The 20,478-nt window shown below is 42.9% G+C and overlaps 1 protein-coding gene across 1 annotated transcript in view; it reads right to left on the reverse strand.

Moving 5' to 3' along the window:
* Positions 1-9,784, reverse strand: part of LOC109933306 (serine/threonine-protein kinase DCLK3-like) — a 41,401-nt gene extending 31,617 nt beyond the window's left edge. The window contains exon 1 of the mRNA XM_020532280.2: positions 9,436-9,784. Within this exon, the coding sequence (XP_020387869.1) occupies positions 9,436-9,784 (349 nt within the window). The remainder of the gene's footprint in view (positions 1-9,435) is intronic.
* Between the last annotated feature and the right edge of the window lie 10,694 nt (positions 9,785-20,478).

Consider the following 20,478-nt stretch of genomic DNA (forward strand, 5'->3'; position numbering starts at 1 on the left):
CCCTACCTACACTCACCTTTCCTGGCTCCATCCCCGCCTCTTCGACCTGTTTGTTTCCTCTCCACCTATCCTCTCCTCTATCCCTCTTCTATCCGCCTCCCACTCTCTCCCTATTTATTTCAAAACCCCCTTCCCCTCCCCCTTTTCTGATGAAGGGTCTAGGCCCGAAACGTCAGCCTCTCTGCTCCTATGATGCTGCTTGGCCTGCTGTGTTCATCCAGCCCTGCACCTTGTTGTCTCGGATTCTCCAGCATCTGCAGTTCCTACTATCTCTGATTCAATTTATTGTAAACACACTTCCTTTTTTGTGGAAGAAATGCTTCAGTCACTCAAAACCTGGAAAGGGGGATGCATCCCAAATCCATATTATTTCTTTCAACTGCATATTGATGAGTGTCTACACACCAAAACCAAGGTGTTGATCTAGCAAACCATTTATCAGTCACTTAACATTTTACCTGATTATATAAGGCTGTGTGACCAAAATTTGGTAGAGGTGTTGTTCCAAATCTTGACCTGCTTGGTCTCCGAATGCAGTTCCCCAAGTTTCCTTGCTGTTTCTGAAATCTGGTACCTCCTCCCTCCCTTGTATTACTACGGTGACAACCTCAGCTCCCAGCAACATGCTCAACTGTTTCGTAAGGCAAAGACATTTCTAAAGACCAAAATACAATGTGAGGAACAAGGAATTTTGCTTAAAGGTAGTGAGAATTGAAACAGCAATCACATTAAGAAGAATGAGAGAAATAAAGAGCAGGTATGAGAGCTGTTAAATCCCACATGGAAAACAACAACGAATTTGAAAAGCAAAATATTACATAGTGTCAAGGAGCCAGAACCCAACAAAGCAGCAAAGGCACTGAAGAAGATTTCCAGTCCACGTTCCTGCCTGGCATTCCCCAGTTCAAAAGCACCCATTCAAAAAAATACTGAACCAATCTACTAACAAAGCCATCAACCTGGAATATCATCTTCCCTCTCTATACAAGCTGTCAGGCCTGTGTTTATTTCTAATATTTTCTGGCTTTATTTCAGATTTCTAGTACTTGCTGTATTTTCCCTTTCGTACTACCAAAGGACTTGGGTGAGCTATGCAATTTATGTCTAGTCTTGATTCAAAAATGCATTGGGTTGCAAGTAAAATGATTCCTGCACTGCTTAAACTGGATAACCATGGTTCTGCATACAGAAGATTGATCTCTTTCTGAAGGCAACAAAGATACATGAGTGAGGACATTCACCTCAGGACATTTCTGGAGGAAATATCTGGATTAGCAGAAATCTAATACAAGAACGTTTTTCTAATTTGATCTTATTTTGATAACGCAATGGAACAGTTTATAAACAGCTCATTCTTGGACAGGTAGAGACACAAAAAGGAAGAGAAAAAGAGAAACGAAGAAGAACAATGTAAGTTGTAATACACTCAAAAAAAACACTGCTCATTCAATAAAAAAAACATGAAAATTGTGTGATGTGCATCACGAGTAAATCAATTAAGTTATTTGATATACATCTGCACCAAACCCCATGCGCAACAGTTAAGCTTTATGTGGATTATCAATTATTTTGGAAAGATTTCTCAATCACATATAAATGCTGAACTACATGCAATTTCTATTTAATTTTAAGAGACATGCACCAGTTGACTCACGTAGAGAATAAAAACTGTCACAGGCTATATGAATAGCAATTTGTATCCCCTGTTCTCATCCTGATTTCACATCCTTTTGCTCACTTTCCTTAAAATATCTATTTAATCACAAAAGAACATGACAGGCACTGCCTCAATAATTTGTTGTGGGAGTTCTAAATTCAACATCACCTTTTAGTTCCAAATTCTACAATGACTGGAAACAATCTGTTTCCATCTAGCCTCGAAAAGCTCAGCAGGTCTGGCAGCATTATGTGAAGAAAAATCAGAGTTAACGTTTCAGGTCCAGTGACCCTTCCTCAGAACTGATGGTAACTGGGAAAACATCGGTTTATATGCAGAAGGTTGGGTGGGGGAGGGGTAAGGAGTGAACACTAGGTGAGGATACAGCCCAAAGATAGAAAAGAGCAGTTGGATAGACAAAGGAGTGGATAACGATCTGGCTAGGAGGGTGAATAGTTGTTAATGGGGACTGTTAGTGACTAACAATAGGTAGTATGTAATGGCAGGCTATGTGGTAACAAGGCCTGGTGTGTGAGGTAGGGGGCTGGGACATGGGAGAGTTCAAACTCTAAAATTATTGAATTCGATATTGAGTCTGGAGGGCTGCAGGCTCCCCAAGTGGAAAATGAGGTGTTGCTCTTCAGCTTGCATTGAGCTTTGCTGGAACACTGCAGCAAGCCAGAGACAGAGGTGTTGGCCAGGGAACAGGGTGGTGCGTTAAAGTGGTAGGCAACTGGTAGTTCAGGGTCTTTTTTGCGAGCAGAACGTAGATGTTCTGTGAAGCGGTCGCCCAGTCTATGCTTTGTTTCCCCAATGTAGAGGATAGCACATTGTGAGCAGTAAATGCAGTAGACTAGATTCTGGGAAGTGCAGATGAAGTGTTGGAAGGTATGTTTGGGCCCTTGGATACTGGGGAGGGAGGAGGTAAATGGGCAGGTGTTGCACCTTCGCCGGTTACAGGGGAAGGTGCCGTGGGGCTGTGGGGAGGTGTTGGGGGTGAAGGAAGTGTGAATCAGGGTGTCCTGGAGGAATGGTCCCTGCAGAAGGCGGATAAGAGAGGCGAGGGGAATATGTGGTGGGTGGTGGCATCTCACTGGAGGTGGCAGAAATGGCGTCTGATATCTTCTGGATGTGGATGCTGGTTTGACAAGGGGAACCCTATCACTGTTGCAGGAGGGAAGAGAGGGGATGAGGGCGGATGTGCAGGAGATGGGTCAGACCTGGTTGAGGGCCCTGTCGACAACGGAGCTGGAGAATCCTCGGTTGAAGAAGAAGGTGGACATTTCGGAGGCTCCCTTGTCGAAGGTGGCCTCATCTGAACATGTGCTACAGAGACGGAGGAACTGAGAGAATGGGATGGAGTCTTTACAGAAAGTGGGGTCAGAGGGTGTATAGTCCAGGTAGCTGTGGGAGTCAGTGGGTTTGTAATGGATATTAGTGGCCAGTCTATCCCCAGAAATGGAAACAGAAATGTCGAGGAAGGGAAGGGAGGAGTCAGAGATGGACCAGGTGAAAATGAGGGCAGGGTGAAAATTGGAAGCAAAATCGATGAACTTTTCCAATTCCAGACGAGAGAGGGAAGCAGCACCGATAATATCGTTGATATATCGGAGAAAGAGTTGTGGGTGGGGGCGAGAATAGGACTGGAACAAGGAATGTTCCATGTACCCCACGAAGAGACAGGCATAACTAGGGCCCATGCAGGTGTCCATGGCAACCCCTCTTACCTGAAGAAAATGAGAGGAGTTAAAGGAGAAGTTGTTGAGGGTGAGGACAAGCTCGGCCAAGCGGAGGAGGGTGGTGGTGAGTGGGGATGGTTCGGGTCTTTGCTCCAGGAAGAAATGAAGAGCCCTAAGACCCTTCTGGTGGGTAATGGACGTGTAAAGGGATTGCATGTCCATGATAAAGAGGACGTGGCTGGAACCGGCAAACTGGAAGCTTTGAAACTGGTGTAAAGCGTCAGAGAATCATGAATGTACGTAGGTAGGGATTGGACCGGGAGGAGAAGACTGAGTCAAGGTAAGAAGAGATGATTTCTGTGGGGCAGGAGCAGGCTGAAACAATCGGTCTGCCTGGATAGTCCTGTTTGTGGATTTTTGGAAGGAGATAGAAGTGAGTTGTGTGGGGCTGGGGGGCTATTAGCTTGGAAGCAGAGGGGGGGGGAATCACCAGATGAAATGAGATCAGTTACCGTAATAGATACAATGGCGGATGTGCCATGGTGGGGTCATGGTCCAGGAGAAGACAGAAGGAGGTATCTGAGTGCTGGCACTCATTCTCTGCAATGTAGAGGTCAGTACGCCAGACTACAACAGCACCGCCCTTATCGGCAGGCTTAATAACAAAGTCAGGGTTAGATCTAAGCACAAGGTGTGCACTCAGTTCAGAGGGAGATAGGTTGGATTTGGTGAGGGGGGCAGAGAAATTGAGGCGACTAATATCACATTAACAATTCTCAATGAACAAATCGAGTGCAGGTAAAAGGCAAGAGGGAGGGGTCCAGGTGGAGGGAGAGTGTTGGACGTGGGTGAAGATGTCTGTGGGACAGGGAGAGGACTCTTGTCCAAAGAAATGAGCACGGAGGCAACGATGGCAGAAGAAGAGTTTGACGTTATGTTGTGCTCAAAATTCATAAAGGTGGGGACGCAGAGGAATAAAGCCAAGGCCTTTGCTGAGTGCTCAACATTCAGCATCAGAGAGCAGAAGGTTAGGAGGGATGGTGAATATCCGACAGAAGGTGGGGTTGGGAGAGGGGGTGGAGTCAAAGGGAAGGGGAGGAAAGGTTCCAGGGGGCCATGGGTATCTCTGAGTTGTTGCATCCTGTGGGTCTTAATGTCTGAAACAAAAAGAAAAAGTTTCATGTTAGCCTATGAATGAGCCAGAGGATAAAGTGGAACTGTGGAGTGGTGCAGCCTTGAGCCAGTGTGTTGCGATGCTGTTGGAGAGAGAGGTCGAGAGTGTGCATGTGGCGCCGCATGGCAATGAGTGTGCGGGTGCGGCGAGAGCAGCTGTCTGTGGAATGTTGAACATCACAGAGATATCTGTGATCCTGGGAGGATTCAAAACATGAGGGATGAAACTTCAGTTGGAATCCACGTGGGGTGAGTCTGAGCCAGAGGCAGTCACTGAGGAATGTGATATGGCTGTGGAAACGAGTTTTAGCAAATACCTGGTCAAAAACCAGTTAAATTAATGTCGGTGGACAAGAAGGAAGATTGGAACAGAAAACCCTTGACTCTCCCATGTCCGAGCCCCCTGCCCCACACGTCAGGCCTTGATATTACATAGTCTGCCATTACACACGACCTATTGTTAGTCACTAACAGTCTCCATTAACAACTATTCACCCTCCTAGCCAGATCGTTATCCAATCCTTTGTCTATCCAACTGCTCTCCTCTCTCTTTGGGCTCTATCCCCACCTAGTGTTTCCTTACCTGCTCCCCCTACAAATAAACTGACGTTTTCCTAGCTACCATCAGTTCTGAGCAAGAGTCACTGAACCTGAAATGTTAACTCTGATTTTTCTTCACAGATGCTGCCAGACCTGCTGAGCTTTTCCAACAACTTCTGTTTTTTTGATCCTGATTTATAGCATCCACAGTTCTTTTGGTTTCCATCCAGTCAGTCTTAGTCCTGCATAATTTAAGCAACTCCATTCAAATCACTCTATAAAACTCATCTGAGAACCTAGCTGTCTGCAAGTATCCTTTACTGTCCCTTGGAATTACTTTGGAGTAGTATTGTGTGGTGTGATGTATTTGGGAACAGATGCTTCTTAGTTGCCTTGGCTGTACCTTGCCAAACTGGGTTGCACAAAGTTGAAAAAGCATCAAAATTAATGGGAAAAATAAAAGCTCAAATTGTATATTGCTCCAGAATGGATCATCAGCTTACAACATGTGGAATGGTTTCCTGCAGAGAGATGAAAGAAGCCATTTAAAAAACAAATGTCTCTCTACAGTGCCTCCACGTATTATAAATGCTGAATACACTTTCTGCTCCCGAGCAGAGCACAGGGATTTGACCAGCTGAAGTAACTATCTGGTCTATTCAATGAATCGTCCCGAATTAATATTTATCTAACAAACTGTTGCTCAGAAACTAGACATTTTCTTTAGCATTTCTTCTCAGGTGCAGTGATCATTTGACTGACATAGTTTTATTCTTTTCAACCTTTCTCTCTCAGGCCACATTATTGGAAAGTAGAACTTAGGGTGGCTATTTCCTTCTGCTACTTCCCCTGAGTAATCAAAGATTGTGGACAAATGTCCCACAGACTTCCCATGATAAAGTATCTCATAGCCACTCTTGGCCATGCTCTCACTTTACACATAACGTTCAAGCAGGATCACAGGCACTAGCAAAGAATCAGGGAATAGCACTCTACTCCTCTGTTCTCTACTTCTGAACTGAGTTCAAAAGTCCTGGAGGTTTAACTCTACGACTCATCTTCAGGACTCTTCCTCTGAAAAACCATCAGTTTGGACTCAAAACATTAACTGTGTTTCTCTTTGCATAGATGCAACCAGATTTGCTGAGACCAGACTTGCTGAGATTCTCTAGCACTTTATTTTTATTTCAGATCTCTGACATCTACAGAAATTTAAAACATTGATGAAAATAGGTTTAATACTGACTTTTAAGAGGAAACTCATTGCACAATTCAAAGGGAATGTTTTTAGGGGTATTTTAAAAAATTAGGGGAATGGGGCTAGTTGGATAGCCCCTGCAAAGAGCCAGCACAAATACAAGACACCACATGACTCCATTTGTGCTCAATCCCAGGACATCACTGCAGGAGCTCCTCAGGAAAGTGCATTAAGCCCAAATACCATCATAATATTTCATAAATAACTTGCACACCATCATAAGGTCTGATGTGCAGATGTCCAATGATGATTGCGTGATCTTCAGCACTGTTCATGACAGTATCAGACAGTGAAACAGTCCACGTCCAAATGCAGCAAGACTTGAACTACATTCATTTTCTGAAGAAGGGTCCTGACCCGAAACGCCAGCTTTCCTGCCCCTCTGATGCTGCCTGGCCTGCTGTGTTTCTCCAGCTCCACACTGTGTTATCTCAGACTCCAGCATCGGCAGTTCTTACTATCTTTGAACTACATTAAGCTTTGAGCTGATTAGTGGCAAGAAACATTTACTCCACATAACTGTTAAGCTATGACAACAGAGAATGTAAGCATTGCCCCTTGACATCCAACAGTATAATCACTGTTGAAACACTCATTATCAACATCCTGGAGGACTCCGTTGACCAGAAACTAAGCTGGACTAACCATGTAAATACTTTGGCTGCAGAAGTCAGCCAGATTCAGCATTTAACTGACCTCACCTCCAAAACCCTGTCTATCAGCTTCAAGTCAGGAATGTGATGCTATTCACCCTATCTATGCCCGTCATGATTTTATAAACTTCTATAAGGTCACCCCTCAGCCTCCAATGCTCCAGGGAAAATAGTCCCAGCCTATTCAGCCTCTCTCTATAGCTCAAACCCTTCAGCCCTGGCACCATCCTTATAAATCTTTCTGAACACTTTCAAGTTTAACACCATCTTTCCTATAGCAGGGAGACCAGAATTGCAGAATTCCAAAAGTGGCCTAACCAATATCCTGTACAGCCACAACATGACCCTCCCAACTCCTATACTCAATGCACTGACCAATAAAGCCAAGAGTAATGCCTCTTCACTACCCTGTCTACCTGCGACTCAACTTTCAACTCCTCCAAAAGATATGCATCTTTACATTACTTGTTCATCATCGAAAAATTTCTCAGAACACGTTAATTGATGCGACAACTAAGAATATCTGGATGTTCACATTTCATGCATTATGAAAAATTGTAGTAAAGCATAAGCCAGTAGGGTGCACCAAGTTCAAATTCGAAGTGTGGAATGAAGGTTCTAAACATGTATTTTCACACCTGGGAAATATGGGCTGAATAATTGGCAGCATCACCTGTGGGTTAGCATGCATCACCATGATGATTGATGATTACACTGGCTTGGCCACAGGCACCGACACAGTGGCTCAGTAATTAGCACTGCTGCCTCACAGCACCAGGGATCTGGGTTTGATTCCACCCTCGGGCGACTGTCCGTGTGGAGTTTGCACATTCTCCCTGTGTCTGCATGGGTTTTCTCCAGGTGCTCTGGTTTCCTCCCACTGTCCAAAGATATGCAGGTTAGGTGGACTGGCTGTGCTTAAATTGCCTGGAGTGTTCAGGGATGTGTAGAGTAGGTGGGGTTATAGGGGGATGGGCCTGGATGAGAGACTCTGAGGGTCAGTATGGACTTGTTGGGCTGAAAGGCCAGTTTCCACACTGTAGGGATTCTCTTCTCTGAAAAGGAAAAATAACCCAGAACACGACTTCCTATGCAGTACTTGTGGAGGAACCTGTGTTCTCACCGATTTGTCCCTCAGTCATTAGCAAACATGCATTAGGTGTAGCTACACTATCCCCAACAAGATTGGATTTGCTGCACATTTTATCATCTTAAACAAATACAGGGATATAAGGCAGCCTCTTCAGATCATCCTTGCTTCAACATCATTTGAATCCATAGTTTGTAAATTCCAGACCTGTTGATAAAGTGTTGTCTGGCATTTGTTAAATATGTAACCATATTGATCTTAAAGCTACCTAGGTGTGTTAAAGGCTCTGTAACAAAAGTACTTTAAAAGCAAGAATAAAAAGGGCAGATTCAAGAGTATTAATTCTGAAACACAGAGTTAGGAGAAAACAAAGGTCTGGTTCTCAACGATGGCCCTGAAATAAAAGACTGAATGCATGCTAAAAATAGATGTAATGACGATTGAGATTCCATATTTATACCCAGATATTAAAATGAATCATGCTGCATTTCATGAATAGTTACCTTAGATGTTTATTCAGGACCAAACTCAAAATGCTTACTGGCTTTTGATCTTTCGTCATTTTTGAATGCAAGTTAAAACATCGTGACTTTCTAAAATGCCACACAAGTTCAATCACAGAATTTTACCTCAATGCAATAAAATTATGCTACCTCTTAACAGACTATAACACCCAAGGTGAAAGAAACAAATGATGCAGATGGTATGGGGCTTTTAGATAAAAATTCAGAAGCAATAATAAATTCGAGAAACGTGTTAAATTCAGCAAATGAATTTCTCCTTTCTTACATAGAGACTACAGGGTGACAAGGCTCAAACTAATCCCTATCACTTGCAGGGGAGAGTACTGCTATTGGTATTGACACAGTAAAGCAGAAACACTCCTCAACATAAATGACACTGAGAATCCAAAGTGGGGAGTTTAAAACGTATTTAAGGTCAATGTTCCAGCTCTAGACAGTGAGAACTGTTTTCCCAGGGTGTCTGGTAGGTCAATTGTGAGGAACGTTCACTGAGTAGCTAAGACACATAAACCTTGACAGTAAGCAATGCTGGAATTCAGCTCCTCTTTCCATATCCTACCGACCGTCCACCTCAATACAAAGATACAAATGCAGCTTGCAAAAATCATGCGTTCAAAGAGTATTCGTGATAACATTCAGTTCGGTATTTTACTGTGTTAATCTCCACCTGAAATGCAGAGAGCTTCATTAGGTATTAAGCTTCCAAAATCACTTCAGAAATTGGGTCGAACTTATTAAATAACTTGTACAGTACATGGCACCAACTTGTAAATGTACAGGTGGAGCTATGATACAGACAGCCTTGGAGGGATGGAGTGGGGTGGATGGTGGGGGTGAGCTCGCTCTCTCTCTCTCTCTCACCTGTCCTAGAGGCGGCAGCTCCCGGTGGCTCCGGGCCGTACCTGCCCCCGCGGAAGGGCTCGAAGGCGGCGCACACGTAGCCGTGTCCGTCCCTAAGCTCGGCCAGAGAGCGGATGGCGCGGCCGCCCCGGGGGCTGTACAGACGCCTGACGCCGTTAGCCAGCGGGACCCAGCGGCTGAGCTCGGCCAGCAGGGCTTCCAGCGAGAGGTAGCGGCGGGCCGGGATCCGCACCGCCTTGCCCCGGAACGAGCGGTCTCCGTTCTTATAGAAGGTGATCAGGCGGGGCCGCTGCCCGGGCTCCTGTGCCGGGCCGCCCGGGGGGCAGGCGTGCAGCTCCAGCCTGGACATGATGCACCGTGCAGCCCCCAGCAACTCTCCTGATTCACCTCCTCCTCCCGACCTGGGGCTTTCACATCAGCACCGTGCAGTTTCCACACGCTCTCCCAAATCTCCACGTAAAGCTCGATCGCTCGCACAAGCTCTGGGATGGGCTATTCCCGGAGAAAAACAAAAACACACACAAGCTCTGGGGGTGCACTGAGCTAACTTTCTGTTTTGGCTCTCTCTCTCTTTGTAAACTTTGCAGCCTCACAGTTGCTTTCCCACAATGTGTCTCACAGCACTGCAGCGAAATGAATGAAGTGGGTCGTGCACAATCGCCCTGTTTTGGTCATTTTCGCTTCGTGAAAGTTGCCAAGCTTTTGTTTTTGTTCCTGCCCTCCAGCTCAGCAAAGTGCCACTGAACTTCTCAAATCTCGAATTCTCACTTCTTTTTTTTCCCCCAAAAAATAAACTCTGATGCTGCTTGGCCTGCTGTGTTCATCCAGCTCTACACCTTGTCATCTCAGATTCTCCAGCATCTGCAGTTCCCACTCTCTCTGAAACTCTCGTCTCCTGTCGCTTCCGAAAACCTTTTATACGCGGGGCGGGGTGGTTATATGGGAGCTGTCACCAACTTTCACGCTTTCATTTCAAGTGGTCCTCATGCTCCATTGAGGGCTTGTGACTGGAAAACATGCAACTTGCAGATGTGACCTGTATCCAGCAAGAGGCTACAGCCCCCGCCGCTGCTCTCTCATTCACCCCCAGAGCACGATTTGGTGTGAAATCGTGCAGGACCTCAGTCAGCCCTCTCTCTCTCTCCCCCCCCCGGATTAGCATCGCCAGGCTGAGGAAACCACTTGTTTGCTGTCCCACCATCGATGTTTGAACACTGCTGCCAGGGTAACGGATAATAGGCTGAGAGAGAACATTTTTTACTTGGGTTCGCTGGAAGAGAAACACACATTTCACTGGGGGCCGAGCCGTTTCCGATAAGGTCTACTCATGTCTGAAACTTTAATGACACGTATTCCCCTCGCAGGTCAGATACCCGCCCCACCCCCGCCACTGTAACACTTCCAATACCACACCGAGCGGCTCATTACTGTAACTAACTGAAAAGGAGCAAATAGAAACCGAAAGAACTGCAGATGCTGTAAATCAGGAACAAAAACAGAAGTTGCTGGAAAAGCTCAGCAGGTCTGGCAGCATCTGTGGAGGAAAAAACAGAGTTAACGTTTCGGGTCCCGTGACCCTTCCTCAGAACTGAGGAATTGAGGAAATGTAATCACATTTCAATTCTGAATGTCAGTTATCATTATAGTGTAGTAGCATTTCAGTTGTAGAAGAATGATCAAAGTGAGCTTTTAAAAGACTGAACATAGTGCTGCCTTGGTCCTGGATCACTGGAGTCTGTTCCAAATTGCCAGTTGCCCATATTTCCCTTTCTCACAGTCTATCCACCCACATTTTACCCATCACTCATGTCGTTGGTTATTTTTTATTAAGTCATGGGATGCTGCAATTGCTAAAAAGGCAATGCATTAATTATCCACCCCTAATTGCCTTTGAGAAGGTAAACCACTGTGCTTTGAGTTGTGTTAGGGAGAAGGCTGTAGAATTTTGACCTAACAACAGTAAAACAACAATGATGTAGTTCCTATCCAGAATGATGTGTAATTTTGAAACAAAAATGCATATTGTATATCCATGTATCTGCTGCTATGTTGTTCAATGTGTTAACAGTTCCCAAGTTTGGATTGTCTTGTTGAAGTAGCCTTGCAAGTTGCAGCAGTGCATGATAGTTCCAGACGTGAGGAACCTCAGTTATAAAAGTAGATTGGAGAACTTAGGACTGTTTCCTGAGAGAAAAGACGATCAATAGGAGACTTGTTGGAGGTATTCAAAGTAATGATGGGTCTGGACAGAGTAGATGGGGAAAAGACGATCAATAGGAGACTTGATAGAGGTATTCAAAGTAATGATGGGTCTGGACAGGGTAGATGGGGAAAAAAAAACCTCCCACTCATGAAAGAATTGAGAATGAGAAGGCAAAGATTTCAAGCCATTGGTAAAAGAAGCAGAGCTTTTCTTCATGCAATGAGTGCTTAAGGTCTGGATTGTACTGCCTGAGAGGCAGGCTCAATTGAAACAATCAAAGGAGAATTAGACCATTTCCTGAGAAGGAGGAATAAGTAGAATCATAGGGAGTAGGCAGGAGAATGGCATTGAATGACTTTCTCATTTATAGAGCCAGTGTAGACTTGATGGGTCAAATGGCTTCCTTCTGTGCTATAACAATTCTGTATGATTCTGTGATCATGTAGATTTTTCTCATTAGAGCTTATATTGTTATGCCACTTAGTCATCTCCTGTTGCCATTTCCCAATATTGTCTCATGCGGACCTGGTATCAGACCATATTTTGAATGTATAATGGAAGAAGGGTAAAATCTGAGAGATTGGGCAGAGGCCACCTACAGAGGAACTGAAGAGGAGCCCCTAGACAGCAAACTGGTGCTTTGTGCAGGCTCCAAATACCCAGACCTGGGAGAAACACTGCTGGGGCTTATAAAGAGCTGGAGATTAGTCAGAGATTCAACGTCGGAGTACCATCTGTAAAATGAGATTGAACCACTAGGAGGTGAGCATATGTTCAGGCACTCCAATTTGAAACAACATTGGAGGCAGTTAAGAAATTGAGTCTTTACGGAAGAAAAATGAAATCCCACGGAGAAAGACCAACTGTTGATAAGACTTTTGTGACTCACAGTAATTCCTGATATCTAGCTGTGCTGCAAACAAATCCAAGGGAGTAGTTTTGGTCACATCTGCCATTTAATGTGCAGAGTATTGTGATTGTTCACAGTTTGCTGGTAACTTTATGCCTGACTTGTGTTGATTTTGGATGTTATGAGTATAAGATAGATATTGCTTGCTAATTCATATTTGCCTCATGCTGATTTTTGATGTTAGAGAAGAGATAAATGTAAGCTATTTTACTTTTCTGACTTGGCAAAATAAGTTCATATTTAGATGTTCAAGATCCTGAAGATCCCTACCTCCCTTTCAGACCCCTTTACTCTAACAGGAAAGATTTGAGATTCTCACACTCACCACCCTATGACATAATTAGAGCTCAATTTTCTTTTGGGAGCATTTCTTGAGGTTTCTAAAGTTTTAGAGTAGATTTGTAGCTCAGGTTGTGGATGTTGTCGGTTAGCTCGCCGAGCTGTTTCGTTGTTCCGCAGACGTTTCATTACCCTGCTGGGTAACATCATCGGTGCAGCCTCTGATGAAGCGCCGTTGTGTTTTCCCACCTGGTATTTAAACTCTGGAGTCCGTTGAACTGGATGACCTTGCTTCCGGTTTTCCTTCGCAGTGGTGTATATATAGGGTCTAGCTCTGTGTTTATTGTCGGCCATCTTAGTGGAGAACCAGGCCTCTAGAAATTCCCGTGTTTGGCCTGTCCTAGGATTCTGGTGTTTTCCCAATTGAACTGGTGGTTTCCCTTATCCATGTGGATGGAAATGAGTGAGTATTGGTTGTGTCTTTTTGTCGCTATTTGCTGTTCGTGTACTGTTGTGGCTAATTTTCTTCCTGTCTGTCCAATGTATTGTTTGTCACAGTCTATGCCGGGAATCTTGTATATGACATTGGTCCTGTCCATAGTGGGTAAGGGGTCTTTGGATCGGGTTAGCAGTTGTCATAGGGTCAATGTGGGTTTGTGTGCTACTCTGATCCCAGTGGTCGTAGGAGTCTTGTGGTCAGTTCAGATGTGTTCTTGATGTAAGGTAGCATGATGAGTGTGTCGGGGCATGCAGTATCTTCCTGTTGTTCATGTGATAGGCATCTTCTGACCCAGTTTTTTTGGATATCTGTTGTCTTTGAATACTTGGAAGAGGTACTGTTCTTCTTTTTGGCATAGTTCTGTGTTGCTGCAGTGTGTTGTTGCCCGTTTAAATAATATTCTCACGCAACTTCGTTTGTGTATGTTAGGGTGGTTGCTATTGAAATTCAGTACTTGGTCAGTGCGTGGCTTTGCTGTGTACCTTTGTTAGGAATTCCCCATTTGTCCTGTGTTCCACCATGACGTCCAGGAATGGGAGCTGTTTGTTCTTTTCCTCTTCCCTGGTGAATCTGATCCCCGTGAGGGTGTTGTTTATTAGTTGGTATGTCTCTGGACTAATAGCTGAAGCGGTGATGCAGGGACTCGAAAGCATGGCCCTTCCGCTAATCCAACCGAACCTATGGATACGATATGTGGACGACACTTTCGTCATTATTAAACAGACCAAACTAGAGGAGACAACCAACCTAACACATACAAATGAAGACCCCTTACCCCCTATGGACAGGACCAACGTAATATACAAAATTCCTTGCAAAGACTGTGACAAACATTACATTGGACAGACGGGAAGAAAATTAGCCACAAGAGTACACAACCATCAACTAGCAACGAAAAGACACGACCAATACTCACTCATCTCCATCCACATGGACAAGGGAAACCACCAGTTCGATTGGGAAAACACCAGGGTCCTAGGACAGGCGAAGCAGAGACAAGCACGGGAATTCCTAGAGTCCTGGTTCTCCACAAAGAAAGCCATCAACAAACACATAGAGCTGGACCCTATATATACTCCACTGTGAATGAAAACCGGAAGTGAGGTAACTCAGCTCAACGGACACCAGAGTTTAAATAACAGGCGGGAAAATACAACAGCGCTTCATCGGAGGCTGCACCGATGATGTTGCCCAGCAGGGTAATGAAACATCTGCAGAACAACGAACCAGCTCAGCGGGCAAACCAACCACAATTTCTTGAGGTTTTCAGGATCTCTTTCTTCAATCTCATTAACTCTTTCATTTCTTGATATAGCCACTGAGTAACAATGCATTCTATATTTGTGTTGGCATCTGATGGATTTGAACTCATAAAGAAGCAGAATTAGGAGAATTCGCAATTCCTCACTATTTATCATCATTCAATTAAGCTTAATGCCACACACACAAAGTAAACATTACTTTTATAGCAATAAACACTTATTAAAAAACAACTGACATACTTCTCTACCCAAAACCTATCACCCTAAGCACATTTCCCACAGACTGGTATGGCACTGTTATGTTTGTCCCTAACATGGCATTTGTATCTCAAGTCATTCCATAGCATGCAAGATGCTTTGAGATGTGAATCTGTGTAAACATAGATCTTCATGAAATAAAACTTTCCAATATTACATTAAGCAATTGACACATTCATTATAAAAGCATTCCCCACAACCCTGCCTTATCTCCTGAACTCCTGTAGCACTAGGGATAGCAATAAATGCTGGCCAGCCAGAGATGACCACATCCCACAAATGAATTTTGAAAAAGCTTTAAACAAGAGACTCCGCATAAATTTGCAAGTTCATTACCTCAGTTTTTATGTTTGCAGGTACAATTTCTGTTGAGGTTGGTTGGCCCGCCGAGCTGGTTTGTTTTTTCAAACCGAGCTACAGATCTACTCCAAAACCTTAGGTACAATTTCTTTTGTTGAAATGTTTAAAATTATTTGCTTCTCCCTTGTGAAACCTTTTCCATGCTTTGCAGATCCTTTCCAACATTTACAGAACCTTTCACCCTTTTCAGACTCATTCCCCCTTTGCAGACTGGCTCCCTCTTTTGAAGATCCTTACCTCCCTTTCAGACCTCTTTCCCCTTAGGCTCATTTGAGGGCGGTGAGGGGAGGTGTTGGGTGTTGGGTGTTGTGTTTGGATTAGATTGTGAAGTCCTGGCTTTTAAGGCTGGAGAGCTATCTTAAGTTACCTATCCACCAGAAGTCATAGGAAGAGGCTGCTTGGGTTTGGGGGGAAGAAAAGGGCTGTTAGGTATTTTGGGCAGGTGGTAGAAAAAGGATTCAAGGGAACTGGGAGAGGAGGGAGGCTGCAGGGGGTGTGCGGTCTGGGAAATTGGAAGTTGGAAGTGGAATGCTGAAGAACAGAGAGAACAGTTTTGCACCTGTCAACAAAGGAATACTCAACTAGGAGAAAGGAAAACCTGAAACCCCTGAGGCAAATGAATGTGGAATTTCAACCTTAAGGCTGCATACATTCAGGAGTAACTATTTGGTTAAGATGTGGTAAATGTTAGACTAATATCAGCTGTTAAATTTAAATCTGATATTGGTAGCAAGGTAATAACTGCTTGCTTAAAATTTCTAAATTTGTGCATATGCAATGGAAGTGCATCCTCTGTGACTTCACCAATCTGTGAAAGATTTGTTTGGGCTGATGATATTTTGGGCATAGAAAAGTGTGACAGTTATATTTGTTCCTAACTTACATCTATCGTCCCATACAAGTTTAAATAGTGTCCTCTTAGAAATTAACATTTTCCTTGTGCTTGGTGGCTTTAAGTGTAATGGATCATTGACAATTATTGAGGATATTGGTTCATCTTCTATGGTGGGAGCATAAATACACCATATGTCAATACAAATAAACCAGAAACTAAATTACACAAATGAATCCTAATAAATGAGCTTGTGAGCGTGTGAAAGGAATCTCTGAAAACCAAAAAAAACACAAGAAGTGCCTGAAAAGTTGTTTTGTGCACTGCTTATTATCATCCAGGACAAAGCAGCCTGCTTCATTGTCATTCCATTTATCAGCACATGCCTGCCCTGGGTACCTTCTACCAGGTTTATTCAGTAGTGCACTTATTGGTTGCCACAAGAGGGATTATTAATATTTTAGGTTCCTATTTCACCATTAATTGGGTTTGAGGTGGACTGGAAAAATAAGGTTGAGTAACAAGTACAATGGGGCAGGTAATTGTATTTGGTTTCATAATGTTTTATAGTGGTTCTGAGACCTTAAACATGCAACATGCAGTTTTTTTTTAGTAGTCCTGTCTCCTTCAAAATATTTCAACAAGTATTGTTCCAAATGAACTGCAGTTAGACTGCCATTTTTACTGTAACAGAAAACGATGTAGGTCAATGAAAGCACACTAACCCCTGAGTTGTGAGAATAGTTTCTCAGTTCTGAAGGAATTCTGTATGGATGTATGCCTAACTTCACAATTTCCCAACAAACATTTGGTTAGGAAACTAGATCAAAGATTTTAAATGTAATCAGATTAAGACAACATGATAAATAATACATCTGAAATGTTTTAAAAACATAAATAATGAAAAGTTGCTGCTTGTTAAGTATTTTGAATTATTAGAGAGAAGCAATGACTTGCAGTTGGAAAACACATAACATATGCAGTGTTATTAGGACAATTGATTTTTGCAAGAGATTTAACCTGATGAATATTGACTGTTTGAAAAGAAACTTGCATTTAGATATCACATTTCATGTCCACATAGCGTCTCAAAGTGGTTTTGCACCCAATGAAATACTTTCAAAATTTATTCAGTTGTCATGACAGCTAGATGCTCTATGTTAAGTTGTCACTTGCTGTCCCATCAAGGTTCAAATCAATCATAGGATATGGTAAAGACTGCAACGTTTTATTGTGGGGTGAAATGGAAAAGAATACTTTTAAAACAAAGGATTATGGAAGTGATTATTGCACTTTTAGTTTATAAAGGAAGTCACTGAAATTCATTGTAAGTGGTGTTTACACTGCTGCTATGTTCAAACAGTAGGGGAGATGAGTTGCAGACAGCCTGGCACCAGCAATAATTAGCTGATTAGTTTGTGCAGTGGTGACCAATTGTAGATGACAAGGGCTATCCGCTTGCCAATAACTGTGCGGTTGGCTCCTAGCTAGATCAACATTTGTGAGCATGAACAATAGTGCTAGAAGACTTCAGACCTCCAGAATGGGAGGTAATATGTCTCTCTGCTGTAGAAAATACTTCTAAGTCTGAAGAAAGTCAGTTATTGCCTCCCACCAGTTGCTGAAATCAGTTGCTTTTTAACCAGTAAGTCTTTATAATTTGTGACCCAGTGTTTATGCCTCCTGCAGAGGAGCGTAAAAGAACCTAGGCAAAAAAAAAAGACACTGAAGCAAAATGATTAATTCAGCAAATGCAGGGGCACTGAACCACTTCACTAACTTTACCCCCTCCGTCCTCAACGCTAATATACGTTTTTGTCCATTTCTATATATGTTGGGGGTAGGGAGGTTTAAGGGGTTTTAACTAGTACAGTTACGCGTCAGCATTGCATAGCTGTTTATCTGTGATTAGAATGTATTGCTAATAAGTAGTTCTGGTTAAGTACAAAAACATGGTCCGCATTTTCCATTAACCTGGGTATCAAAAGACAGGTAAATAGGTGAATTTTGTATATTTTGATAAAATCTTGTGAGAACTCTAGGAATAGCAGAGCTTGATTTCAAGTGCATTGAACTCTCTCCACATATCATGCCAGATCTGCTGATTTTCTGCAGCATCCTTGGTTTGTTTCACACTTGCAGCATCTGCAGTGTTTTGCTTCTCTCAGGAAAGATGTTATTAACTTGCCGCTTCTAGAGGTCCCCAGCTTCTCTATATTTACAGACGCATAATGAACTGCAGCTTGACCAATCCAAACTGTTGTTAGGCAGTCTTTTGTTATCCTGAAGACTTATGGTGCTACTCTGTCTCAAAGTAACAATCCTACCCTTTTGGGAAGAAACAGTATTGTGCAGCTTTGAATGTACTACACAATTGCTTGATTTTCTTTTAAAATTTGAAAACCTGGGCAGCATTGTGGTTCACTGGTTATCACTGTTGCCTCACAGTGCCAGGGAGCAGGTTCAATTCCTGACTTGGGTGACTGTGTGGAGTTTGCATGTTCTCCCCATGTCTGTCCTCCAGTTTCCTCCCATAGTCCAAAGATATGCAGGTTAGGATAAATGACAGTGGTAAATATGGGGTTATGGGGCTTGGGTCTGGGTGGGATGCTGTTTGGAGAGTCAGTGCAGACTTGATGGACTGAATAGCCTCTACTTGCACTGAAGGAATTCAGTAAACCCTCTTGGTATTTTAACTTTATAATAGTCTGAAAACCATTCCAGTCTATAGTTCCAAACAAAAATATACAGTCTTTCACAATGGATTTATTATAAACATCACACAAGGAGCTCAGTACCATTCAGTTCAATGCAGGTCTGTTTGAGATGCAACTCAGCATTCACTCCTTCACTTGCTGGCAGTGTGTCTTGGTTGTAATGTTTGCTATGTACACTGCAGCACTCGCCAATATTAGCTCATGAGCAATTGTCTCTCTTCTGACTTTTAACAAAAACATCAATGATATGGGAATACCTTCAAATCATGATCCATCCAAATATGGACATTGATTGCCATTCCTTTATCATTGGATCAGTATGTTGCGATTCCCTATCTTCCGGCACTGTGGAAGAACCCTCAAGAAACTGTCATAGCTCAAGGAGAAAGCATATTTCTCAATGCAATAACGGTAGCCTTGCAAACATTGATTATCTGCTAAAGAAAGAAAAATAGACAAATAAGAAAATGTCAGCTAGTTTGTACCTGGTGGTATTTGTTGATGATTGAATGTTGGCCAGCAAACTTAGGGGAGCTTTCTCTTATGCAAGTATCTTCAAATATTTTGTGTCATTCTAAATGGACAGATACAAGCTTGATTTAACCTCACTTCTGAAAAACGTTAGCTCAAATAATGCAGCTTCCCTCAGTACTTGAGTGATGTATCTGATTCTGTATTCAATGTCTCTGAAATGGCATGAAACCATGACTTTCTAATTCAGAAATGAGACAAGGCTGACACTTATAAAGATGGGATTAGACAAGGTTGATGACACCAGTGATTTTCTTCAATACTGTTACTTCAGAGAGTTGTTGGGTCTGGAGGGAATATATTAAAGCCTACAAATTGGAAATGATCAGATTGTAGCATTTTGCTATTTCCAATCAGAGGGGATTTTGTTGACACAAAATTCCATGAACTGGGTAGAATCTGCAAATGTTTAAAAACAATGGAATCTGGATAAACTCAGCAGGTCAGTCAACATCTTTGGAGAGAAACAGTGTTAACATGGCAGGCCAATTGTTCATTGTGAAACATCAATTGAATTGCTTGTCTCACAGATGTTGTCTGATCTGCTGAGCTATTCCAGCTTTTATCGTCCTTAAATAAAAACCCAAAAGAACGGAGATGCTGTAAATCAGAAACAAAAACAGAAATTACTGGAAAAACTCAGCAGGTCTGGCAGCATCTGTGAAGAGAAATCAGAGTAAATGTTTTGGGTCCGGTGACCCTTGCTCAGAACTGATGATGGCTAGGAAAATGTCAGTTGAGCTACCTTCCTGTTCATTTAGATTTCTAGCGCCCACATTATTTCATTTATATAATGATGTTTAGATTATACCTAATCTATTGAAGGTTAGTTTGAATGCCAAAACATCGCAAAATAATCCATAGGAGTTCTGCATCTTTTGTAATAAATTTGCGGAATGTGAAAGAAATCATTCCACCCCTTTCACTCTTCCAGGGGAACTTCTGGCTCTGTCCCAGTTTTTTGTTTCCTTCACTGTCAGTTTTCCTCAGTGGTAGCATTCTTGCCAGAGTCAGGAAGTCCTGCACTCAACACAATTCCGGATGAGCACATAATCAGAAAAAAGCTGACCGCCAATAAAATTAAACTGCCTTACAAAAGAACACAAGAAGAAATCAGAATCATGTTAAAACCTTTGGAAAAATAAGATGGAACTCTTAAAATGGTTTTAAATCCAATACTGGATTGAGTCCC

The sequence above is a fragment of the Rhincodon typus genome, chromosome 4, assembly GCF_021869965.1.
Source record: "Rhincodon typus isolate 14 chromosome 4, sRhiTyp1.1, whole genome shotgun sequence".
NCBI classification, from domain to species: domain Eukaryota; kingdom Metazoa; phylum Chordata; class Chondrichthyes; order Orectolobiformes; family Rhincodontidae; genus Rhincodon; species Rhincodon typus.